The following is a 24388-nucleotide window of genomic DNA, read 5'->3' on the forward strand; positions in this document are numbered from 1 at the left end:
AAAATTAATATTTAATATAGATTCATAAGTGTATATACATATATAATCTAATTAGCTCCACAAAGTGGAATGTATTTCAATCAAAAAGTCAGCACACGTGTTAGCACACTTAAAAATGTGAACTACTGCTTTAAAAAATTTTCACCAACATGCAGTAATTCCAAAGGGCACAAATGCCGCTGGTCAGATTGCTATGTATGCTATCAAGTGTCTCCTCACTGGAATAAAAGCATCCACTGTCTGCTGATTTACTCAGGAACTAAGGTATCCAGTTCTCTAAGCAGTGCTCACTGTTGTTTTAATTCCAGCATCTTGAACACTCATATGTTGGGGAGATTCTGTAAGATCTGTCTCCAGGAAGCACAGGCTACCATGTGGGCATCATAAGGAATATTAGCAAGTGACTGAGTCAGCTTCTTGATTATTGTTTTCAAACACTGATGGGCAGCATTCAAATCTCTGTCAAACTGCTGTCCTTCAGTTTGTACAGCCAAATGACTGCAGATGTTTCTAAACTCAACACTGTCCTGAAGTGAAGAGCAAACACAAACAAGCAATTAGGTTACAGAGGACAGTTTTCACTCCCATCTTTTCTGATAACAGAATCTCAATTTTCTTCTCAGAGCATCATTTTCCTCCATTCTCAGCCCACATAGTTTGACCAAAGCTAACCCTACTCCACAACTCCAGGGGCAAGGTCAATCAGAGCACATCATCCCTCAGCCACTTCGATTGACCAGGGATGGGCAGATGACCTAAGATGGATCAGCAAGCCACAGTCCCAGGAGATTGCTCAACTGGGAAAGAGAATTTCTATTTAACTGGAGCTGTTGGAAAACATCTTGCTACCATAAGGAGAGAATTCAAATGAAAATAAAGCCAACACATTAAAAAAAAAAAGTAGAAACAAGAGATTAAAAGAGACTGACTTCAATTACATTTTCTGAGCATGTCAATATATCTGTGCTTGGACAATAAATCCCAGGATTTTTTAGCTATCTGAATCAATAAATATTTCTTTCTACTTAAGCCATTTGGAGTTGAATTTCTCATGTGTGCTAAGTTGCTTTAGTCATGTCCAACTCTTTGCAACTCTCTGGACTGTAGCCTGCCAGGCTCCTCTGTCCATGGGATTCTCCAGGCAAGAATACTGGAGTGAATTTCTCTTATTTGTTCTTAAAAGAGCTTTGATGAATACACAGATAGACTCTGTTCCTTTTATTCCACAATTACTATCTTCAAGATTCCAAAAACAGGATTTGGTATTTAATGAACATGGTCCCAAGAAATATTTGATGCAAATCTAGAAAGAGTTCACAAGTAGTTTTAAAGAATGAACTAATTAAATAGATCTTTAATTTTCAAATATTTCACATTCTAAAATCCATTGCATGTAAACAGTACACGGAAATTATTCCCCATCAGAGATAATGTTGACTATATGTTTTATTTTAAATACAGTTGACTCAAACAGCACAAGATTGAACTGCACAGATACATTTATATGCAGATTTTTTCCAATAAATATGAACTACAGTACTAGAGGTTCAGACAGTAAAAGTCTGCCTGTAATGCAGGAGACCCACATTCGACCCTGGGTCAGAAAGGGCCTCTGGAGAAGGGAATGGCTACCCACTCTAGTATTCTTGCCTGGAGAATTCCATGGACAGAGAAGCCTGGCAGGCCACAGTCCATGGGGTTGCCATGGCTGAGCGACTAACACTTTCACACTATCCATAGTTAGTTGAACCCATGGATTCGGAACCCTGGAGCTGGAGGGCCAGCTATAAAATTATACACAGATTTCTGACTGCTTGGAGGGCGAGCACCTCTAACCCTATCCTTCAAGACTCAAATGTACATGAAAATGACTCCGCCCAGACTTCTGGTTCTGTCACTTGGCACATACAGTTTCCCTATACGGTCTTGCTACTAAATTCTAAGCAGTAGAACAAACATCCTTTCTGAGCTTGCAAGGGAGTAATGGAAACTTCCAAGGGCCAATTATAAAAGAAAGGCAAATTACTTTAGCTGCGTGCCAATACCTATCAAGAAGAGAAAGTTGGTTTCTCTTGAGCTGGGTTTGGGGTAGAAGGTAAAGTTGTCCTTATGAATGTGCAATGGCAGACCTGTGCATACAGTAGTTCCCATTTGGAGTTGCCCTCTATACCATATACATGTTCGTAGAGCACTCATGCCAAGAAGTTAATTTAAAAATTGGAACTGGTCTGAAATATCCATGGACACACGGCAAAAGCAAACAAAAGCCTATTCCACAGAAACCTGTTCACAACCCATGCCCCACAATAGTACTGCCAGAAAATCTATTGAAGACAAACTTAGAATATGAAATTTAAAGTACAGTCCACCCTGATATAGTATATATAATGCAGGGCAGAATTAGACTCCAAGAATTTCAGGTATAAATTACAAAATATATGTATCACGGTTAAAGATATAAAAGAAAAAAGTCAGAAAAAACTCCCAAGAAAAAAACAAGGTTGAAAAAGAAACTAATCCCACTTCTGGAAATGACAACTATCACGACAAATTAAAAAACTCAATGGGAAACACATTAATAAACACAGCTGAGGAGAAGATTAGTAAAGTGGATGATAAGTTTGAGAAAATTATCCAGAATACAAAATAAAGACTTTGGGAAATATGAGAAGTTAACTGACATAGACGACAGAATGACAAAGTATGACAAATACATTTTCAGGAGAGAGAAGAAAGAACGAGAGAGAAGCAGCGGTCAAAGAGAATAATGGATAAAAATTATCCCAAATTGATTCAAAATGTGAATCCTAAGATTCAGGAAACAAAACAAGCTTTGAGCAGAAAAAGGTAAATGAGATGCAAATCTAAACTCATTAAGGTAAAACTGCTCTTAAAAGCAACCATATAGGAAAAAGATGGCACTCAGTCTGGATAACCAAACAGCTAAGTTCCAGCCAACTTCTAAGCCACAACAATTGAAGATAAATTCTTCAAATAACTGTCCACCAAGATTTTTTTTTTAATTCCACTGAACTACCATTTAAATCTCAAGGCAAAATAAACGTGCATTCATTTCAAAGCACAAAAGGAATTATCACAGTAGACATTCACTGTCAGGTCTTCTTAAAGATAGAATTCAGAAAGAGGAAATTCAGAGAAAGAGATGTAAGACGCAACAGTGAACAAAGAAACTTACAAACACAGCATAAATCTAAAGATTTGGTTAATCAAAACAAAAATTTTAACAACTTGGGTTTCACGAAAGCAAGACGGTTGTAAAACACTGAGGTGCAGTCCCACGTAGGATGCGGTGGCGTTCTAAGGCATTGCATCATTGAAGACAAAAGTGGCAAAGGTGATCGGTTTTAGGCTTGTTAAGTATGCCTGTGAGAAATGTAAGGATCATTGTTAAAAGGAGAGAAATACGAGGCCAGAAAAGTGGTGCCACGCAGGATGGAGCAGTAGTGTTCAGATGCCCCTTCCCAGACCGAGTAAAGCATCCCAGGCTTTGAGGCCCCTTTCCTGTGGCTGCAGCAGACTTCGACCATGTCCAGAAGATAACAGTGCTGGAGTTTCTGTCCATGGGAAACCTTCTGTGGTATACAAATTTTTTTCAAGTATAGAAATAGTACATAATATTTCAGAGTCAGCAGAGGGAAAAGATACATCGAAACTTTATTGATCCTACTGATAGAAGGTAAAAACGGAGAAATAAAGGATTCAAACATAAAGCAAGATGAATAGAAACTAAAATGTGGCACAAATAAACCTATCTACAAAACAGAAGCAGACTCAGACGTAGGGAAGAGACTCATGGCTGCCAGGGTTGTGGGCGGCAGGGTAGAATGATGGTCTGGGGGTTTGGGGTTGGTAGACGCAAACCATTATATATAGGATGGATAAACAACAAGGTCCTACTGTAGAGCTCAGGGAACTGCATTCAACATCCTGTGATAAACCATAATGGAAAAGAATATAGAAAAGAATGTATGTATGTGTAAAATGGAGTCGTTTTGCTGTACAGCAGAGATTGGAGCAACACAGCAAATCACCTATACTCCAAATGAAAAAGCACCAAATAAGTCACTTTTTGAAATACAGTGGTTCCCAGGTTGGATATTCAAATTTTATCTGAATGCTACAAGCAAAACATTTAAAACTAAAAACATCCAAGATTGAAAGTAAAGGGATACTAAATATATACCAAGCAAAGTAAAAATAAATCCAAAAAAATCATTTTTAGGGATAAAATAAACTGCAACATGGACTATTGCCCAAGAAGACAGTTTTGTACTTGTGTGTGTCTAATATGATAACCTCACCTTACACTCAATCCACAGACATAAAGACTAATTTTAACTCATCTTTCTCAGAAACTGATCAGACAACAGGACAATCAACCTAGAGAGAAAAGACTGAAAATCTTTTCTAATCATAAGCTTGGTCTAATGGAGACAAGCAAATATATGTTATTCTCAAACATCTATGGATTACTTATGAAAGATGAAAGTGAAAGTCGCTCAGTTGTGTCTGACTCTTTGAGACCCCATGGACTATACAGTCCATGGAATTCTCCAGGCCAGAAGACTGGAGTGGGTGAAAGTGAAGTCGTTCAGTCGTGCCCAGCTCTTTGCGACCCCATGGATAGTAGCCTGCTTCAAGCTCCTCCATCCATGGGATTTTCAGGGCAAGAGTACTAGAGTGGGTTGCCATTTCCTTCTCCAGGGAATCTTCCCAACCCAGGGATCGAACCCAGGTCTCTCACATTGTAGACAGACGCTTTACCATCTGAGCCACCATCTGAGCTACTGGAGTGGGTAGTCTTTCTCTTCTCCAAGGGATCTTCCCAATCCAGGAATTGAACCAGGGTTTCCTGCATTGCAGGCAGATTCTTTACCAACTGAGCTATGAGAGAAGCCCTATGACTTTATGGTAATGCCACAAAAAAAAATCTCAATTAATATCAAAGGTTATATCATTCAAATCAGAAAGGAAAAAAATGAGAAACCAATAATATAGATAACCTTTCCCAAACAAGTGTGACTTAAAAATCCACTTCTAAATAACTCATGGGTCAGTGAAAAAAATAATTGAAACTTTAAAATGCTCTATTTGTTGTTGTTCTTCAGTTGCTAAGTCCTGTCCAATTCTTTGCAACCCCATGCACTTCAGCATGCCAGGCTTCCCTGTCCTTCACTGTCTCCCAGAGTCTTGCACAAACTCACGTGCATTGAGTCGGTGATGCCAACCAACCATCTCATCCTCTGTTGCCCACTTCTCCTCTTGCCCTCAATTTTTCCCAGCATCAGAGTCTTTTCCATTGAATTGGCTCTTCACATCGATGGCCAAAATATTGAAGCTTCAGCATCAATCTTTCCAATGAATATTCAGGGTTGATTTCCTTTAGGATTGACTGGTTTGATCTCCTTGCTGTCCAAGGGACTCTCAGGAGTCTTCTCCAGCACCACAGTTCAAAACATCAAGTCTTGGGCCTTCAGCCTCCTTTATAGTTCTGCTCTCACATCTGTACATGATTACTGGAAAAACCATAGTTTTGACTAGATGGACCTTTGTTGGTAAAGTGATGTCTCTGTTTCTTAATGTGCAATCTAGGTTGGTCATAGCTTTTCTTCCAAGGAGCAAGTGTCTTCTAATTTCATGGCTGCAGTCACCATCTGCAGTGATTTTGGAGCCAAAGAAAATAGTCTGTCACTGTTTCCATTGTTTCCCCATTTATTTGTCATGAAGTGATGGGACCAAATGCCATGATCTTAGTTTCTTGAATGTTGAGTGTTAAGCCAGCTTTTTCACTCTGCTCTTTCACCTTCATCAAGAGGCAGTTTAGTTCCTCATTGCTTCCTGCCATTATAGTGGTATCATCTGCGTATCTGAGGTTGTTGATATTTCTTCTGGCAATCTTGATTCCAGCTTGTGAGTCATCTAGCCCAGCAATTAGCGTGATGTACTCAACATAAAAGTTAAATAAGCAGGTTGATAATATATAGCCTTGATTTACTCCTTTTCATACTGAACAATTATGGAAATAACATATTACAATTTGTGGGATGTAGCTCTGATGATAAAAGCATAGACTTAAATGCTTATAGAAGTAAAGAATAACCACTTAACCAATGAAAATCCATGAGCTATGCATTCAAGGCAATAACTTAAGAGAAACAGATAATGAAAAAAAAAAACAAACCTAAAAGTTGAACAAAGTTTGACAAGGAGCTAGTTTTTTTTTTTTTTCCCTAATTCTGTGTGAAAAGGGAAGCTATTCTTCTCCCTAATAAAAACTCTTTCTGTTGGGTGAGAAGAACCTGGGTTTCTGGCAAAGTGTTTACTAGAAAACATTCTCCAAGAAACAAAACAAACGTCCATTCATTCCATTCAGCAGACAACAGCAGCAGGACTCCATGTGGGCTAACACAGCATAGTCACCTTCAGGAGTATTCACAGGTTACCACCCTTCTAGAATGCTTTTCTCCTTAAAGCATTCTTGTTTCCCTGCCTTTGTGTGTTGCTTATTTATTTTCTGCTCAGAAGGTATTAAGGGGCCCTGTAGATAATCTGTCCCACAGGTTTTGGAGTAACCTATATTGCTGGAGCATGTTGCTTGGAAATGAGAAAGCAGAGGGAAAAAATGACTCTGGACTGCTTTCCCAAGATCCACATCAAGGGAAATTGTCCAGTTGCTTTATAGAAGTAATCCAACTCTAAGTACAAAGTGGAAGGATCAAAGACAACGTGCAAAAGGAAATTTAAAATAAAAGGAACCACCAAAATGTGTGCTGACGTGTGCCTATTACCCAGTCTGCAAAGGCATTCATCACCCAGAGAAGATTAAAATGCCTTTAAAAACATATTTGTAGGCTGAAAATCTGAAGCCAATTTCACATTTACTGTAAAGAATCAAAGAAGGCATCTTTAGGGAAAATTATACATACAATAAAATTCTACTGCTGAGCTATACTGGTCCCTGAGGCCCTAGGTAAACTTCAGATCTCTGGCGAGCTTTGCAAAGTCTCTTTATTTTACTATTTTAGTACAGTATTTCCATTTAATCCTTTCTCAAATATATTAACAGTCAAAGAAAACAAATTAATAGGAATAGGCTTTCCATGGGACTCTTAAGCCAAGGAAGGGAAAAATAAAACAGGTGGTTGCTTCCCTTCCTTTCTGGAAGGTCTGAAGGCCAACTATGGATCCAACAACCATGACCTCCAACCCAACCTCTCCTGCAGAAGGCAGGGGCACCAGTGACAGCCTTAAAGACACAGCATATAAAATGGCACATGGGTTTTCAGTAGAAACTCACATGATCAATATCGGTGATGATTTCACTTATGGTGCTTTCCACTCAATGACAGAAGGCATCCTCCCAGCAGCTTTTATTTAGCAAGTCCCAGATGCTTCCAGAAATGACATAATATCCTACACGGTGCTTTGAGCGCTTTGCCAGAATTAGAACACGATGGTGGCTGAGCAATCAAAAAGCAGGTTTTGGAACGTCTAAAGCCTTGTGTAATCTCAGATTTTGGATATGAAATGTATTGATTGCTACAGTGGTCCAAATCGATGGCCAGCACTTACATTTTAAAATGAGTTGAGATAATCTCTCATGACTCAACTAATCTACTGGGACAATGGCCTCAGTCTGTTTGCCTGTTAATAAATCTGTTAAATTTATTTCAAATGTGTACCTAGCCTCTAATACATAACTTATTACTACACTGGATAAAAGGCAATAAGACATGGCACTTGACCTCTAAAGAGCTTATAACTTAGTAGAAGGAATCACACACATACGGCATATCTCCCAGTGTCCAATGAAATGTGATGAGTGAGGGATATGGTAAAAAAAAAACAAAAAACATAAAAACCCAGTCCTACAGAAGAACAGACATTTATAGACTCATGATCTAAACATTGTACACAGTTCATTCTGTGGGGAAATGCTTTCAATAGCATACCTGATGTGTGATTGCCCAAAATTTGCAAGATGCGCAAGACGAAAAAGCTATAAAGATTGTCTGAACAAAAATGTGAATGTACTTAACACTACCCTTAAAACAGTAAATTTCGCTTTTTTTTTTTTTTCTTCCTACTACAATTAAAAAAAAAATAGTGGTTGAGACGATCAGGTTACTGCCAGCCTTTGTAGAAGGGAGTGGAAATTTGGATGAGGTATCAGCGAAACGGTAGGTGAGAAGGACTGCACAGTTGCTATAAGAGAGATGGTGTTGGGGAAAGCAGTATTTGACTCATAGAGGAAAGAGATGGCCCAGAATTAGAATGAATGATACTGTTATTGAAAGGTGTGTGGTCTGGCTGCTTACTGCTCAAAAGCCAATAAACAGGCCAGACTGGTGGGAAGGAAAGTCTGCTTTATTTCAGAGGCCGGCAACTGGGGTGGGGAGGGTGGCAGACATCTGGAAGGTCGACTCCCCCTCCGCCACCCCTCCGCATTGGCAACCAGCGTGCAGCTTTTATAGATAGAAGTGGGGAGGGGGCTACATGCAGGAACAGCACAGTCAGCTCTGACAGTCATCTTCAAATTGGTCATCAGGGGTCTGACCAGCATTATGTTGGTTATCTAGGTACAGTTATTCTTCAGTTCCAGGGTCCACTTGTTCCCATTTTTTGCAGTCAGTTCTCGGAATTGTGGCAGCTCATGTCCTGAGTACAGTCTGGTCATCATGTAGTTAACTTGTCCACCTCGTGTTTTAGTATCTATGAGACAGCTCACAGGATATGGCTCAGAATATTATCTATAGCCCTTAAGAAAGAACTAAAGGTCCTTGACTATTGTTAATAACTACATTATTATCATTTAGTCTCCTTTGACTCTTTTTTCTTTTTTTTTTTTTTTGACTCTTTTTTCTTTGTTTCCATGTTTCTCATTTCTCTGATTAAATTTATTCTTTGACTAAAATTTTCCATAGACAAAAGGCAAACATAGGTCAGGGGCCGGTGGGGGGTGGAGGCAAGGACCGTAGTGTCCTGCTCAGTTTCAATAGCAGCGAAAACCTGGAGCCAAGTCGGGCCTGGGACTGGGAGGAGATCAGTCTGAAAAAACAACAGAGCATCATGTTACCTATTCAGAATAAGCTGGTGCAGAAAGCCTTGAATGCCAGTCAAGTCCCTGGAACTTCTGAGCATGGCAAACCAGCATTTGAAGAACACTGGTCAAGCCTATGAGCCTGAGCACCTATTAGGCGCCAGGCTCCAAGTGAGGCTCCTTATACGCCATATTTCACTCAGCCCTCACAATCATCCAGGAATTAGAGATGAAAAGAAATGCTGCTTGGAGAAATTAAATGACATCCCTAAATCACACAGCAAGTAAGTGGCAGAGCTGAAATTTACCTCTCTCTCAAAACTCAAGTGTTCATCAAAGACTCACCCCACATCAGAGCCTGGGCCAGATGCCAGGGCGACAGAGAGCAGAGCTCGCCATCCAGTGCTGGAGACGGACCAGTGAATGGGAGGGGCAGAGCTGCAGATGCCACTGTCGGGTGAACAGGGACACCGTGGAAGCCAGCTAAGAGCACCCAACTAGCTTTAAGGGAGGAACAAAAATGTCTCCTTGTGAATTGTTACATGTTTCTTTTCTGGCTATATTCATGCTGTTTTTCTTAAGGTTAACTAAGCGTTACGAAGCTCAAATTGGCGGTGCTCATATCCAAACTGAAGACTGTCCCGTTGGTCCTGCCCTCTTCTCTGCAACATATTTGAGACGGCTTGGTTATCTGGAAAGGATTCAAGGCATGGAAGCTTCCACGGCCCATGTAAAGCCAACTCCTAGCTAATCAGAGACCTCCTGGCCAGAGCTCTCCCTTCCTCTGCTCTGTTCTCTCCCACCCAGTGTCAGGGAGGTCTCTTACAAAATCCACCCCACGTGTGCTTCTCTGCATCATACACTGTGTTTATTAAGAATGCACACGTCTGGAACCTTTGAACAACTGAAAATGCACCTGCAAAGTCCAGAAAGGGAAGAAAAGCTAAGCTCCTTTTTAGCTTTTTACTGAAAATAAACACTCCCATCAAAACCAAAGGCTTGAAAGCAAAAAGAATCTGGCAACAGGAGTCAGTTTCAAAGCTTGTTTTCTGAAACCAACACCAATGGATAATAAAGTCAAAAATAAAAAATGACTTTATAGGTTCTATAATACAGATAACTTTTAAACAATACACAAAGGTTTTTTTACCCCCCCCCCACCACATCACCTTCAAAATCATGTCTAGATCTTCATAAACTATAAATCAATTCATATTCCCTTCACCTCTGGCTTTAAGATAAGTTGGTTCTTTCCCAAACAGTCCTGTCTTGAGCTACTTGCTCTTATAATGGTCTCCACAAGCTTGTTTCTTCTCACATTCTCCCTCCCACTCTCCCCAATGCCTAGCATCTTCTGCAAAGAGTATTAATGAAAGAGCTTCTCCCTAGCTCTCTGTGATAAGGCCTGACCTTAGTGAACTTTGGCCTGGACAGCCGACCACTCTCCACTAAAGCTGCCCAGGGGCTGGCCCTACAGGGGAACACGGACCCCTCCCCTGGACCCATCAGAGTACTCCACATTGGATACGCATGTAAAATGGGACTGTCGTTTCTCTATTTTAGAGGGATGTTATGAAAACCACACTATCAGGAACAGTATACTACAAATTGCCCCAGCTGCTCCTCGTTCATTGGTATCTGGCTTTAAACCACAAATTCACAGGGCCCAGAACAGTCACCAGTTGCCTAAACTCAAGGTCAATCTCAAGTAGATACTAACTGCGTATTAATAAAACACCCAATGAAGAACCACGGTATCTGCCAGTCACCATAAAAAGTCTATCGTCCACAGGAAATTAAACATTTTTACTTGTGGTGTACCCAGTGTAAACGCTCACAAGTGACTATGGTTCCTTATGCATTTGCTTTGGGTACAGTACCATTTTCATTAGGCAAGTCCAGTGAAAAGCACTTTGTGATGGATACAAGCACTCGATTCAAGTGTGCTCACAAGGCAAACCCCAAAATCGTAAAATGAAGCACAGCCGCATTTCCACACGACATTACACATTTAAGTATTTAGTTTTGTTTTAGGGCCATCTTGCAATATCTTTCCCCAAATGTTGATTTCGGAAAGATATTACATCCTGGTTTTCACATCATTCACCTTATAAGGAAAGACAAAGCCACAACGAAGCTACTTCTAGGGCTGCTACTGAGCCTTTCCTGACATAGACATGCAATTTTGTCCCAAATAAAGAGCACTCCCCTGGCCATGGCTACTAATAATATAACCATGAGAATTTACTTATTCAATTGGAATATTAGAAATTTGTAAAGACGCCATTCTCAAATTTGCAGAAACTGGCTTTATTAACCAATATTTACAGGGGGAAAAAGCATTCATCATCAATGTCTTCCTCTGAGTAACTCAATATTCACACAGAATTTGCAAAGAGCCTTAGCAATTACTGTGAAGCCAAAGCCAACGGTTTTACAACCACTACTCTTGCTCTGTGGAATGAGAAAACCAGCTCAAACCACTGAACGTGATGAAATTATTGGTACCATAATTAGTTGAATTCATAGGCAAGTTGAGCTCATAGGCAAGTGAGCAAAGGCAGGCAGGGAAGTTTTTCTGCCTCCAAAAGCTGGCATCAACCATAGTTTCCATGAAACTTGCTTCAGAACAGAACTCTTGGAAACCATAAATGTCTTCAACTATCAAAGGAAGATAGACAAAACTCAATTAGAGTGATTTCATGATTGGCTGAGTTAACGGTCTCTATGGGTTGGTCACTTTTAGCAGTTTTTAAAATCCTAGACTGGCTTCCTTCTGGTGCTCCACACATTTCTATGCTCCCTTTGGATGGACAGTATTAAAGCCTCTTTGCTAGTATTACTAGTTTGATAATGATTTCCCACACTTCTCTGGGCTTTCTGTCACTATGTAAGGTAACCATGAGAACTTCCCTAGTGGCTCAGTGGTAAAGAATCCTTCTGCAATGCAGGAAACACAGGTTCGATCCCTGGTCTGGGAAGATCCCCTGGAGAAGGAAACGGCAGCCTGCTCTAGTATTCTCTCCTGGAGAATCCTACAGACAGAGGAGCCTGGTGGGCTACAGTCCATGGGGTTCCAAAGAGTCAGACACGACTTAGTGACCAAACAACAACAAAGGTGACCATGATTTAAGGAGACACAAGTCATTCAGTGTTATGGACTGAACTGTATTTCACCAAAATTCATGTGTTGAAAAACTAACTTGCAGTTTGACTCTATTCAGAGATAAGATCTTTAGGAAGATAATTAAAGTTAAACTAGGCCATACCCCTTCTCCAGTAGGATTAGTGTCCTTACAAGGATAGGAAGAGACATACGAGATATCTTGCCCTGCGCCCAGAGGAAAGACCACACGACGACACAGTGAGAAGGTGGCCATCTACAAGCCAGGAAGAGAAACATCCCTGAAACCAAACTTGCTCTTAAACTTCCCAACCTCCAGAACAGTGAGAAAATAAATGGCTATAGTTTAAGCCACCCAGTCTGTGGCATTTTGTTATGGCAACCCAAGCCATAAGATACTTAGTTACAGCCTTAGATACCAACTAAGATACTTAGTTACAGCCTGACTGTTGTGACCCAAGCTGTGTGCAGATGCACGGCAGGTACGACCATGCCCTCTCAACTGTGCACACTCAGGTACTTGATTTCTGTGTGATGTTCACCACACCCCCATGAGCTAGCACTGTGAAAAGAAAGTGAGAGTGAAGTCGCTCAGTCATGTCCAACTCTTTGCGACCCCACGGACTGCCTACCAGGCTCCTCCATCCATGGGATTTTCCAGGCAAGAATACTGGAGTGGGTTGCCATTTCCTTCTTCAGGAGATCTTCCTGACCCAGGGATTGAAGCCGGGTCTCTCGAATTGCAGGCACACACTTCATCATCTGAGCCACCAGGGAAGTCCAGCACTGTGACTGGTATCAATCGAAAGAGTCAGACAAAGCCACATTTGAATCATGGGCTACCACTTCTTGAGCAAAGCTCTAAATTCCTCTGAGCCTCAGTTTCCTCCCATAGTAAATTTTTTTTCCATAGTAAATTTTTATTAAACTGGTTAACTCCATCTTCTCCACCAAATTTAACAAGACTCAGTTTTGTTAAGCATTTTTTCATCCACCATGAAAAGACTCACTTCATGTTTTGTTTTGTTTTTTCACATGAGTTTGATGATTTCTTCCCTGGTCTCTCAGCAGTAAAGAATCCACCTGCCAATGCAGGAGATGTAGGTTTGCTCCCTGGATCGGGAGAATCCCCCCAGAGGAGGAAATGGCAACCCACTCCAGTATTCTTGCCTGGAGAATCCCATGGACAGAGGAGCCTGTTGGACTATACAGTCCATGGGGTTGCAAAGAGTTGGACATGACTTAGTGACTAAACAACAACAACAAAATACTCAAAAGGAATATGAAGTGCTGGCTTCTCTAAGAAAAGAGTAAACTACTATAAGGATATGTATTATTATTGTGGTGTGGGTTTCTCTCCTTTCATGCCTGGAAATTTCAGTCCCTTAATTCTGGTGGTTTGATAGGCGAGTCACCCGGTGGTCACAGCTCTCAATCAGTCATTGGCCATGGACTAATGCTGACCTCTGGAAAGTCACTTCCTAGAAATGTCTTTGGGTCATTCTAACTGTTTTTGTCAACAACCTCAGAAAAGTAAATACAGAGTTTATAAGTCAGATCCATCAATATCAAGAATGAAATACAATAATCAATAGTCAATAAAGACTACTAAAGAAGATTGAGGCATCAGTCTGTCAATAATAACACTAGTAAAAGTTCAAAAGTATTGCAGTTTACCATGAGCAGCCAGTAGCTAAGACTTTATATGCATTATCTCAATAACCTTTATAGGTCAAATACCACTGTTCCCACTTTACAGGTGAGGAGACTGAAGCACAAGAAGGCTAAATGACTTGGCCAAGAGTCTACAGCAGGAAGCAGCAGAGCAGATCTGAAATGCTCCATGGGACCAGATCACTGTGCTGTTCATCCTCTTCCTCTCTGTGGCAAGTAACACTGTGGGATGGATCTGATGTTGGGGAAATTTCCACACACTTTTAAGTGACACACAAGTGTTGTTTCCTTTAGCACAAATCCTCCTGAAGCCATTCTGGTGTACAGAATCAACCTGCATGGTCTTAATTTAAAAATATAGAAGACAGGCATCCAAATCACTTGAGTCAACACTAGTAATGATGATGCCAAGTCTGTATAACCAGCCCCCCCGGAAAGACAGACTGCTATGTCCTTGAGTCTAAGTGCTTTGTAATCGTTACCCTACAATCCAAACTGAGATACCGCCTTCTCTCCTAACAATAAACCAAGCAAGATGCTAGCCAGGAGACAAATCATCCAGAGAAACCACTTCTCTCTCTTCTGAAAGCACTGGCTGTTCTCAGGAGCCCTGAAACTCATTATTCCCCTGAATGTGAACAGCAGAGTCCAGTTTGCAAGCAAGTTGAGATCCCTTGTTCCTAATGAGGACTCTGGATGCCTCTAAAAACACTGGCAGCATGAACCCAGAAGTCTGCATGTTTGCTTGCGATGGAGAAGAAAGGGACCAGGACTCCAGGGGTTGGGTGAGTGAGGGAAGATTTGAGCATATTTATGGATCAAGAGAACTGGCAGAGGGAATGCATTGGAAAATACAAGGTGAGAGGAGAGAATTGAAAGAAAAAACTCCAGGGGTAGAGGAAAGATTTGCTCCAGCACTTAAGAGAAAGAATTTATTTGGGGGGTGGGCAAGGGTGGGAACCACACAGTTTTTCTTTATTAGAGGCAAAAAAGAAGATAATTGGAAATGAAATCTTTTAGGTAAAATGAAAGATATTTGTGTCAGATGGCCTCAATTTTCTCAGAAAAGGAGTGAGAGGGCTGGGGTTTGGATGAAGAAAGTTTGCAGAGAATAGAAAATGTTTAGGACAAAAAGTCAAGTAGAGAGGGTTAAAAGGATTACCAAGTAGAAGTGGCAGCTGTGTTAACCTCAAGTGGCATGAGCTGTAGTCCAGAGCAGAGGGCGGCCTTGCTGTTAAGCTGGGTCAGGTCCTCCGACAATGGTTTCTGGCCTGACCTTGCCTCTGTGATTTATCAGGGTCCTCACTTCAGTCATTTCAACAGCTGCCTTTTTGCCTGCAAGATAATCCAAGGTCCTCAGCGTGACCCAGAGGCCTTTTGCATCTGACCCCTAACTCTCCAACAACCTTTTTTTTTTTTTTGCCTTCTGCCATACTGAACTAATTTTAGTTCCCCCAAAGCCCTAGGTCCTTTCATTGCTTCTGGGCCTGAAACCCCACAGCTCCTCAGAAATATTTTTTCCCTTTAATGCTTGGAGAGTAAACATTCTTTAAAAAAAAAAAAAAAAAAAAAGGTTACCTCCTCCAAGAAGCCTTCCTGGATCACCTAATGTAAAACTGATCACTCAGCTTTTCCTTTTGTCAACCCACCTGTGCCCTGTATAGGTTCCTGGCATGACAGAGTACTTCATGTTTCATTAATTCTAAGATGCATGTTTTTTCACATTTCAAAAATCTCTGAAGTGAGGATATGTCTTATATTTGATAGTGTGTCGCAGTTTAATTGGTAGGGTTTTTATTATTATTATTGTTATTTCTCAGTGGTACCAAAAAAGGTGCATCTTACCTCAAGAGCATTGGTGAAATGCAGCTTCGTTTTTAAAAACTTTTTAGAATGAAGCAGTGATTTGCATATGGAGGTGATCTCGTTTTCCCTCCCAGCACACACACTTCAGCAATATTTGGTTCTGTCCACTGGTGGGGAGGGTATGCTGCTGGCATCTACTGGGTAGAGGCAGAGAATGCCCAGGACACCCCTCCTCCACCCCCATACACGCATACAAAGAATCATCCTGTCCAAAACGTTAGCAGTGTGAAAGTTGAGAAACCCTAGTCTAGGGTGACAATATTTATTCGGGTATATGCTATGCTTTATAATATTTGATTTTAAATCAATCTTCTAAGAGTATAAAGTTCAACCTAATGTATATCAATGTTTTCCAAACGTTGGCATGTAGAGCAAGAACATCAACTCTTGAAAAATGCCCTTTCTTCATCACCCCTCCCCCATGTCCCTCCACTAGACTCCCCAGAGAATGAATGAAGCAATATTAGGGATCAAAACTGGAAGGCCAGAGGGTCTAAAAGAGATCTGTGACCTTAAACAAATTAGGAGAGTTAACAGCAAGGCCAAGACTGGATTCCAGACCCCTAGATTTCCCCGCTCCCACGCAGCCTGGGAGGCAGGCCACTCTGCTCTCTGCCTAAGTTGGCTAACACAGTTTGGTACCTTAAGAGGAAACCTGTGTCCTTCAAATATGAGCAGCGCGACTTAGCAGGAGTTTAGCCTGAGTATTCACGCTTCAACACCCAGCACCCACGCCACTCTGGTGCTACTTTATGAGAATTTAGGTTGACTCTGTAAGGCCCCCTGAGCAATTGGATTTATGCAAAAATAACTGCGATTCATAAGTGTGAAGGAACTTCAAATACATGTAGGTGATTTCGTCATACAAACGGCAGAGGGAACGGAATACGTGTATTTGAGGCTGTAGGGGAGCGGTTATTAATTTGGAAAGAGAGCAGGAGGAGCCGTCCTCCACTGCACGTGTGAAAAGGGCTCGAACTGGAGCTGGAAGCTGATTCATGTGAGCGAGGGAGGCGTCCCAGAGGAAGGTTTTGGCAAAGCCTTTCGGTGTCTCCGTGCTGCAGTCAGGTGGGCCCCGATTGCCCACTCCCCCGAGCACCACCTTCCTCCTTCCCACTCCGAGGGCTGGATCACTGAGGGAGGCTCCACTCTGGATCCTGTGGCCCAGCCTCGTGTCCGCCAATCCCCTCTCCACCCTGAGCCGCCGCAGGGGGATGGATGCCGGAAGCCAGGCTCACCTTCAGGCGGATAGGGAAGGACCGCTCCTGCTGGAGGGGGCCCAGGAGCCTCTGTCTGCTCCACTCTGACCAGCTCCGAGGGCCAGCTCGCTGCACGTCGCCATCCGAGCCAGAGTGCGGGGCCCGCGGCCCCCGGGGAAGGGCAGCAGTTCCGCGCCCCCTTCGGCACCTCGCACAGCTTCCACCTCGGCGGAGCTCGCCTGCGTCCTCGGACCCCAGATTCCTGATCCCCCGGCTCCCGCCCTCCTCTTCGCGCCCTCTCCTGGGCCCTGCCAGCCCTGGGCCTGAACAACACGCTGGGGCGGTGGGCACGTGGTCTAGGTCATGCGGGCTCCGGGGGGCGCCCGGACGGTCCCCCGAGCCCTACTCCTGCTGCAGCAGCTGAAGGGTGTGCAGAGCCACCATCTGATGGCCGGTGGAAGCCTCTAAGGGCGCGGGGCAGGCCCTCGCCTCTGCCGCCTGCTCGTTGCGCTCCACCCGGGCAGGTGCAGCCGCGAGCGATGGAGGCGGGGGCGCGTGGGGTCGCTAGGGTCATTTTCCCAGCCCGCCGCTCCTCCGCCTCCCGGCCTCTCGGCATGTGGGGCCGGCCCCACCTCGCGCCCGAGGTCAGCGACCCGCGCTGGCCCCAGCATTCGGTTCGAGTCCTAATGGGCTTGTTCTGACTCGAGACTGCCTGAAGTCCTGCTCCCCACCACCGTGCACTTGAAAACCGGCCAGATGCTGCGCGCTGGTTCCGCCTCCTCTCCAGGGCTTGGCTGGGACAACCTGCCGTTTTATGCGGAGGCATCTATCCAGGCATATCCTGCCCCCGTCTCCTTTGAAGAAGGCCTACCTGAGATCCTTTTGGGGCTGGGATTGGGGTGCACGAGTTAAAGACCCACCAGGAAACGAAAAGTGTGCAGGACCAGAGAAAAGCTCACGAAACCAAGACGGTGCGTGATCCCCCTCCCGCCCTTTCACAACCCTAGGGGAATTTTCAGGGACTTCGTGGAGTGGCCTTCAAGGCCCCTATCCCCAAACACAGAAGAAAGGGACTGTGTATCTTCTCAGGCCCCTTGTGCTGGGAGGGCCTGACTGCCAAGGGCAAAGTTGCCTCAGGGCGCAGCCAGGCCTGCTTGCATAGCAACTGGGGAAGCAAGGGCTTGGCACTGCCTAGATGAGGAGCCTCAATGTTTTTTTGTGAAACTCCCGAAGGACTTAGGCAGCAGAGTTTGAAGCTAAATCCTTTTACCAGCCATGAACCCGGGACAGCTGTACAAATAGTTGCTGGTTTTAATTAAACCTAACTTCAGCTACTTCCTTGACTTAGGAAAAAGGACTGGCAAATTTATGCTTTGATAAATTGGAAACTATTGGTGTGTGATTACACTTAAAAAAAAAAAAAAGACATTTGAAGGGACTGGTAGGGAGGACTGTCGCAGAGCAGAGTGGTTTCCACTCTTTTCTTGCATGGGAAACAGTTTAGCATTTAAATTTTAGATAACCCCACAACCAAGTAAAATGGGACAAGGGTGCAGGCTCATGGCAGACAAGTAGACCCTAGCAGACCCAAAGGATGGGGTTTCATTCTTCCTTTAGAAGGGAAAGTCCATCTTTGAGGCTGTGAAGTAAGATTCGGGGAGGCCCTTGTATGGTAAAGTTTCTCCAGGGAGTCCATTAGTCTAGAAGTGTAGTCATCAGAGATACAGGGAGGGATTGGGGGTCCTTGAAGGTCTCTTTAACTCTGGGATAATATGACCCCATATAATCCTCCCAACTCTCCAGTGAAGGTTCCTTCTCATTCTCAGTATTTTCTTCGCCTATGAAAACAAATCTGAATGCCAAGGTAAAGAAAACCTTTCTTAAACAAAAACAAGTATGTTCACACTAATTATAACTCAGTGAAAATGCATGTCTGTGCATTGACAGAGAGGAAATTACTTTGGAGGGAGGTAAATAGTTTAAAATTGATTAGATTCTCTTGAAGTTACTTAAGTTCACAATGAAAAAGAGAGAAATTCTTCTTTATCTTTTTTGTTTTTTTTTTTTAATCCTCTAACATTGAACTACATTAGTTCCCAGAGACTAACTGGGAATAGCAAAAACTAACCTCTAATTTTCACAGAGCATGTCAGGTCTCCAGGGGTGCTCCTCTTTCCAGATATGCAAGAAATCCCACTGTTCCACTATCAAATGACTGACTGTGAAAGCTTCTTGACAGATGGAATTCCAGCCAACTGCAGAATTGAAATCACCCAGTGGAGACTGACCTGAGGCCCCACTGTTCAAGATACCAGGCTGACTCTGAGAGCCATAACACCAACTGAACTGCCAGAGCTAAGAGAGATGGGACCAGAAAACCATGGGCCTGGCATAGGATGATACATGAGGCTTCATGAGCTGCCGATGTTTTCCAGTATCCATTAGAGAGCACTGGATTATCTAGAAATTCAAAGCTTTGTCTGTCTTTGGAAAGGAAAAGGCCATGACACCTTTTCCTTTGCCATGACCTTGAAATGGCTGATGATATGAGGCCCCAACTGAGGAAAAGGATCCATAAACTATTGAGGTGAGTCCATAGCAGAGCAGATCTACCTTTGATCTAAAACACTTCCAAAGTTATATATGCTGGGCTACCAGACCAGGTAACTAATTACACAGTCCCTACTCACTGTTCAAACAAGTTAAGGCCACTGGACAATAAAAGTCACATCCAAAAGGATGAAGGACTGGACACCTGGTATTTTTGCTTCACAGTATCTACTTCACTGTTTTATATAAGCCATACCCTAATTTCCCAGTGGCTAGTCTTTCTCCTCTAGGTTCAGTCCATGTCATCAGGTGGGATGAACCCATTCCATACAAGTGGGCTGGAGCATCTAGGCAGAGGCCAATCACACATCAGTCCAAGTCCCCACTGTGAATGGTCCGGACTGGGCACATGACGTGACAGGAGCCAATGACGGTATCATTTAGAATGCTTTTAGCTGAATGTACCACATGAGAGAGAGTAATGAAACTAGAATAAAGTCCAGGCCAAACGATGAAACAGCAAAAAAGATGAATCCCCCTGCAACAAGAAAGCTCCATATAAAATAGTTTAATCCATAAGTTACTGTCTCAGATCACAAGTCTTAAGATAGGATGGCTCCAGGGTTGAGTAATCTTCGTGTCAGATATCCAGGGGTCCTCCTCTTTCCCGAAACTCTGGAAATCCAGCTTTATGAGGCTGGCACTCCTAATATCAAGTGGCTGACTGCAGTGACCCCTTGCGGATGTGAAGCCAAGATGTAATTTGTGGAGCTTCTGCAGCCATCTTATGAGTCTGAGGAGAGAGTCTGCCTGTGAATGAGCAGCACTAAAGAGAGCAAAGTCAAGAGATCTGGAGAGAGAGACTTGTGGTCTTATAACACCATCTGAGCCCCATATTGTGCTGCATAAGAAGAGAGGCCCATCTCTGAGCTTTTCAGTTAATTGTTGTGTTGCTCAGTCATGTCCAACTCTTTGCAAACCCATGGACTGCAAAACACCAGACTTCCCTGTCCTTTACCATCTACTGGAACTTCCTCAGACTCTTGTCCATTAAGCCAGTGATACCATCCAACAATCTGAACCACTGTCATCCCCTTCTCCTCCTGCCTTCAATCTTGCCCAGCATCAGGGTCTTTTTTAATGAGTTGTCTCTTCGCATCAGGTAGCCAAAGTATTAGAGCTTCAGCTTCAGCATTAGCCCTTCCAGTGAATATTCAGTCCTTTAGGATGGACTGGTTGGGTCTCCTTACAGTCCGAGGAACTCTCAAGAGTCTTCTCCAATGCCACAGTTTAAAAGCATTAATTCTTTGGCACTCAGCCTTCTTTATGGTCCAACTCACACATCCATATATGATTACTGGAAAAACCTTGGCTTTGACTATAGGGTCCTCTGTCGGCAAAGTAATGTCTCTGCTTTTTAATATCTGTGCTGTCTAGATTTGTCATAGCTTTTCTCCCAAGGAGCAAGTGTCTTTTAATTTCATGGGAGGCTTCCCAGGTGGCACTAGTGGTAAAAAAAAAAAAAAAAAAAAAAAGGCCCTCCTGCCAATGCAGGAGACATAAGAGACATGGGTTCAATCTCTGGGTTGGGAAGATCCCCTGGAGAAGGGCATGGCAACGCACTCCAGTATTCTTGCCTGGAAAATCCCATGGACAGAGGAGCCTGGCGGGCTATAGTCCATGGGGTGGCACAGAGTCCGACATGATTGAAACGACTTAGCAGCGGGGGGCGGGGGTGGGGGAGGAGATGGGAAGAAGTAATGTTTAATTAGATTGCAGCTACATGCCCCAGCACTTTTTTTTCAGTTATACAAACCACTGAAATCTCTTTTTGCTTTAATTTGCTTTAGATTGAGTTTACTGCCTCTTGCAGCAGAAAGTCACAACTGAAGCAAACTGCTTGAATTATATTATGGAGTGATCCTAGGATCCAGTGTTTCTTGGGCAAAACCCTGCTAAAAGCTCCCTCCAGCCATTTCCAGCAATGCTGATTCATTTACCTCATCTCTCTAGTACCTCAACAGTTGTGGGAAAAGATAATCTGAACAACTCTGGTCGTTCCTAAAGACTGACAAGAGCATTGGAAAATGACTAGTGGAGACACTTATGACTCACGATAATGTGGGATGGAAAAGGGAACAGAATAGAAAAACTCAGTGAAGTAATAAGCATTTTTCTACCCATTAATAGACAAGGTCAAGGGTTGTTAGGTAAATGAGTATTCTGATGCTTATTTTATTACAAAGGTTCTTTTTCCACATGAACAACAGATATGATCCCTTATGTGGAACTATGAGGAAGCCAGGCACAGTGAGAACAGAAGGGAGCTGGAAGAAGGTGCAGCTATGTGGAGCCTTTCTCAAAGGCCTTGGCAGAGCCCAGATACATCTGAGCCCTCCTTATATACTTTGGCAGTTTTCTCCAAAAGGGATCCAAGAAAATTCCAGAAATGGGGCCGTTAACCTTCAACACACTCCAGTGGAGTTCATATGTGGGGGCAAAACAAAACATGTCCAAAAGAGACCAAAGAGTTATTATTCTTGAATGAAAATCATGATTGAGGAGAAACAGATGCTTTAGCGATATACCAAGATATGAAAATGTACTATAAAAGAGAAAACAATGGAACTAGGGAAAAAATGGAAGCCCAAAGAAGAAAGAGCAAAAAAGATCAAATTCCCTTTTTAAACACACAATTGTAATGTTTGAATATGCCAAGTGATAAAAATGCACATGCGATTCTAACTTTGGCCTAAACATTTGATTTTCAAAAAAAAATGCAGTCCTGCCACGAAACCTCTGAGTTGCCAAAAACAATTGTTTACACAGGGCAATGTGTTTTCAGGACGTCTTATATGTGCTACCTGCCCAGGCCCTGTTAAGCTGGTGAAACTAAGTGAAGCTTAGTAAAACTAAGTGTAGAAAAATAGGGAAGTCTAGCAAAAGGAGGGAAAAGAGAAGTCAAAAATGTTGAACCCCACCTGCTTGTGCTGACATAATCTGATATGAAATTCACCTCCTCAATATAGAAAACACAGAATGCCATTCCTTCTGGACACATACATCGTTTTACTTGGTTCTGTCTTAATAAGTTTATGTCCAGGAAGAATTTCTTGATGTTGGCAAAAAATAAATTCAAAAGTGGATTTTAAAAGGGTCAATATAACTTTTCTTAATTCTTGTGCTTTCAATAGATGGTTTCCTGCTTAAGGGTAAGAGGACGATCATGGATTTTCCTGCTGCTTGCACCTGATTCCAACAAGACCACCCTGCTGTGGTTTCCTCTGTATTTCTGATTATAAGATGTCACCCCTGAAGAATATCCTTTCTCTTTGTGGGAAGAATTAAAACGTGCTTTAGTTCCTGAACTATTGGCTTAGCCAAAAAGTTCATTTGGGTTTTTCTGTAAGATGTAATGGAAAAACTCAAACAGACTTTTTGGCCAACCCAATATTTCAATTATATGTGTAGATGTGACTTGTAATACTGAAACTGGGGGAGAAATAGTAATAACTGAGAAGGGATAAACATGGGGAGTGCTTAAATCGGACTAAATTCTAGGTTCTTTTTTTAATTCCAGATTCTTTCATCTTAATGGAAAAAAAATGTCACCACCCTCATCATTCTTCATGATCACCCTTATTTTCAAGCTCTGGTAGTACCCTTTTAATGCAATGAGGGGAAAAATGCTTGACTTGAATTGATATATTTTTAAAAATTTAATCTTCCCTATCCCTTTCCTTACATTCATCCTCATACCCTTATGCATTTTTTCTCTAAGAAATTATCTACTCCAATGTCTTTTCTGTCAGGCTTCATGGTTGAACAGACACTGGGGTTTTAGCCACCCTCTCATTTTCTCCTCTCTTCTTTCTATTTTGCCAGTGATCCCTTTCCTATAGTAATTATAATAAAAAAGGGGACGGAGAGAGGGGATTCGGAGCCCCATGTTTTTTTGTTAGTTTTCTCTACAAGATCACTATGCCTGTGTTTCCATGAAGTCAAAACTTCATACTGGGAGATTCAATTTGGTCTCCAACTCTTTTTTTCAGTCTCCAGCTCTTAAACCCTGGGTGCAGCAAGGGAGAACTAAATCCAGTTTAGAGAGCTGGATTAGTGCCTTCCCACACTGGCTGTCTGTGCTAGGAAAACAAGAGAGGCCAACAGAGCTGCTTGCTTGCTTTGGTTATTTTAATCATTTTGTTTCAAAGTATTATTGAGAATGGTCTGAAAAGTTGAAATCAGGTAAAAATCACTTAAAAATAAAGACCTGCTGACCATGATTGAAATGACCCATATTTTTCCTTGGAGGAAAAAGATAAAATACTTTTAAGATGTATGTTTACATAAATATATGACATTACATCTTTTAGTGTAAAGACTGTTTTTCAATTCTTATCATATGGTTCTCTGACTGCTCCCTGTTAATTAGCAAGTGGGCTCTTATAGATGCTAATCTGAACATAAAGTTCAAATATTCCATAGAAGTGATCAAATTTCCAAGTATTTGTTCAAAAAAAACTACATGTAAATTTTATTTGGTCTGTGCTTCCCATTTGAAAATTGAAACCGCATTCAATAGGATCCTTAATGCCCTATTCATATATCTAAGCATATCTAAGCTTCCTCAGAAGCTTAAATTGTAGCCTTTGATGCCTCTTTCTTAGATAATGGTAGATAATTTGTTAAAGAAACATTAAAGGAATTCTTAATGTCCTACTCTTTAGCTAAGAATAAAATCTAAAATGTTAGGTGAATATTATTTTAATACACAATTCTGTTTAACAATGCCTTATTTTTTTTTTTAGTTTAATGACTGTTATTCCAAAGCCAGGGTAAAATATAAAATACCTATAATGGGCAAGAAGTATACCTTGAAATCTCTCTGTTCTTGTTGCTGTTGCTCAGTCGCTT

The 24388-nt window shown here is 42.2% G+C and overlaps 1 protein-coding gene across 1 annotated transcript; it reads right to left on the bottom strand.

Annotated features, from left to right (window-relative positions):
- Positions 1 to 246: 246 nt before the first annotated feature.
- On the bottom strand, positions 247 to 17595 carry DLEU7 (deleted in lymphocytic leukemia 7). The gene is given in 6 exon segments (XM_061434417.1): positions 247 to 527; positions 16964 to 17011; positions 17013 to 17043; positions 17045 to 17172; positions 17174 to 17488; positions 17557 to 17595. Coding segments are annotated over 6 exon segments (768 nt in total). The 3' UTR covers positions 247 to 320.
- Between the last annotated feature and the right edge of the window lie 6793 nt (positions 17596 to 24388).

Source organism: Bos javanicus, chromosome 12, assembly GCF_032452875.1.
Source record: "Bos javanicus breed banteng chromosome 12, ARS-OSU_banteng_1.0, whole genome shotgun sequence".
Lineage (NCBI taxonomy): Eukaryota > Metazoa > Chordata > Mammalia > Artiodactyla > Bovidae > Bos > Bos javanicus.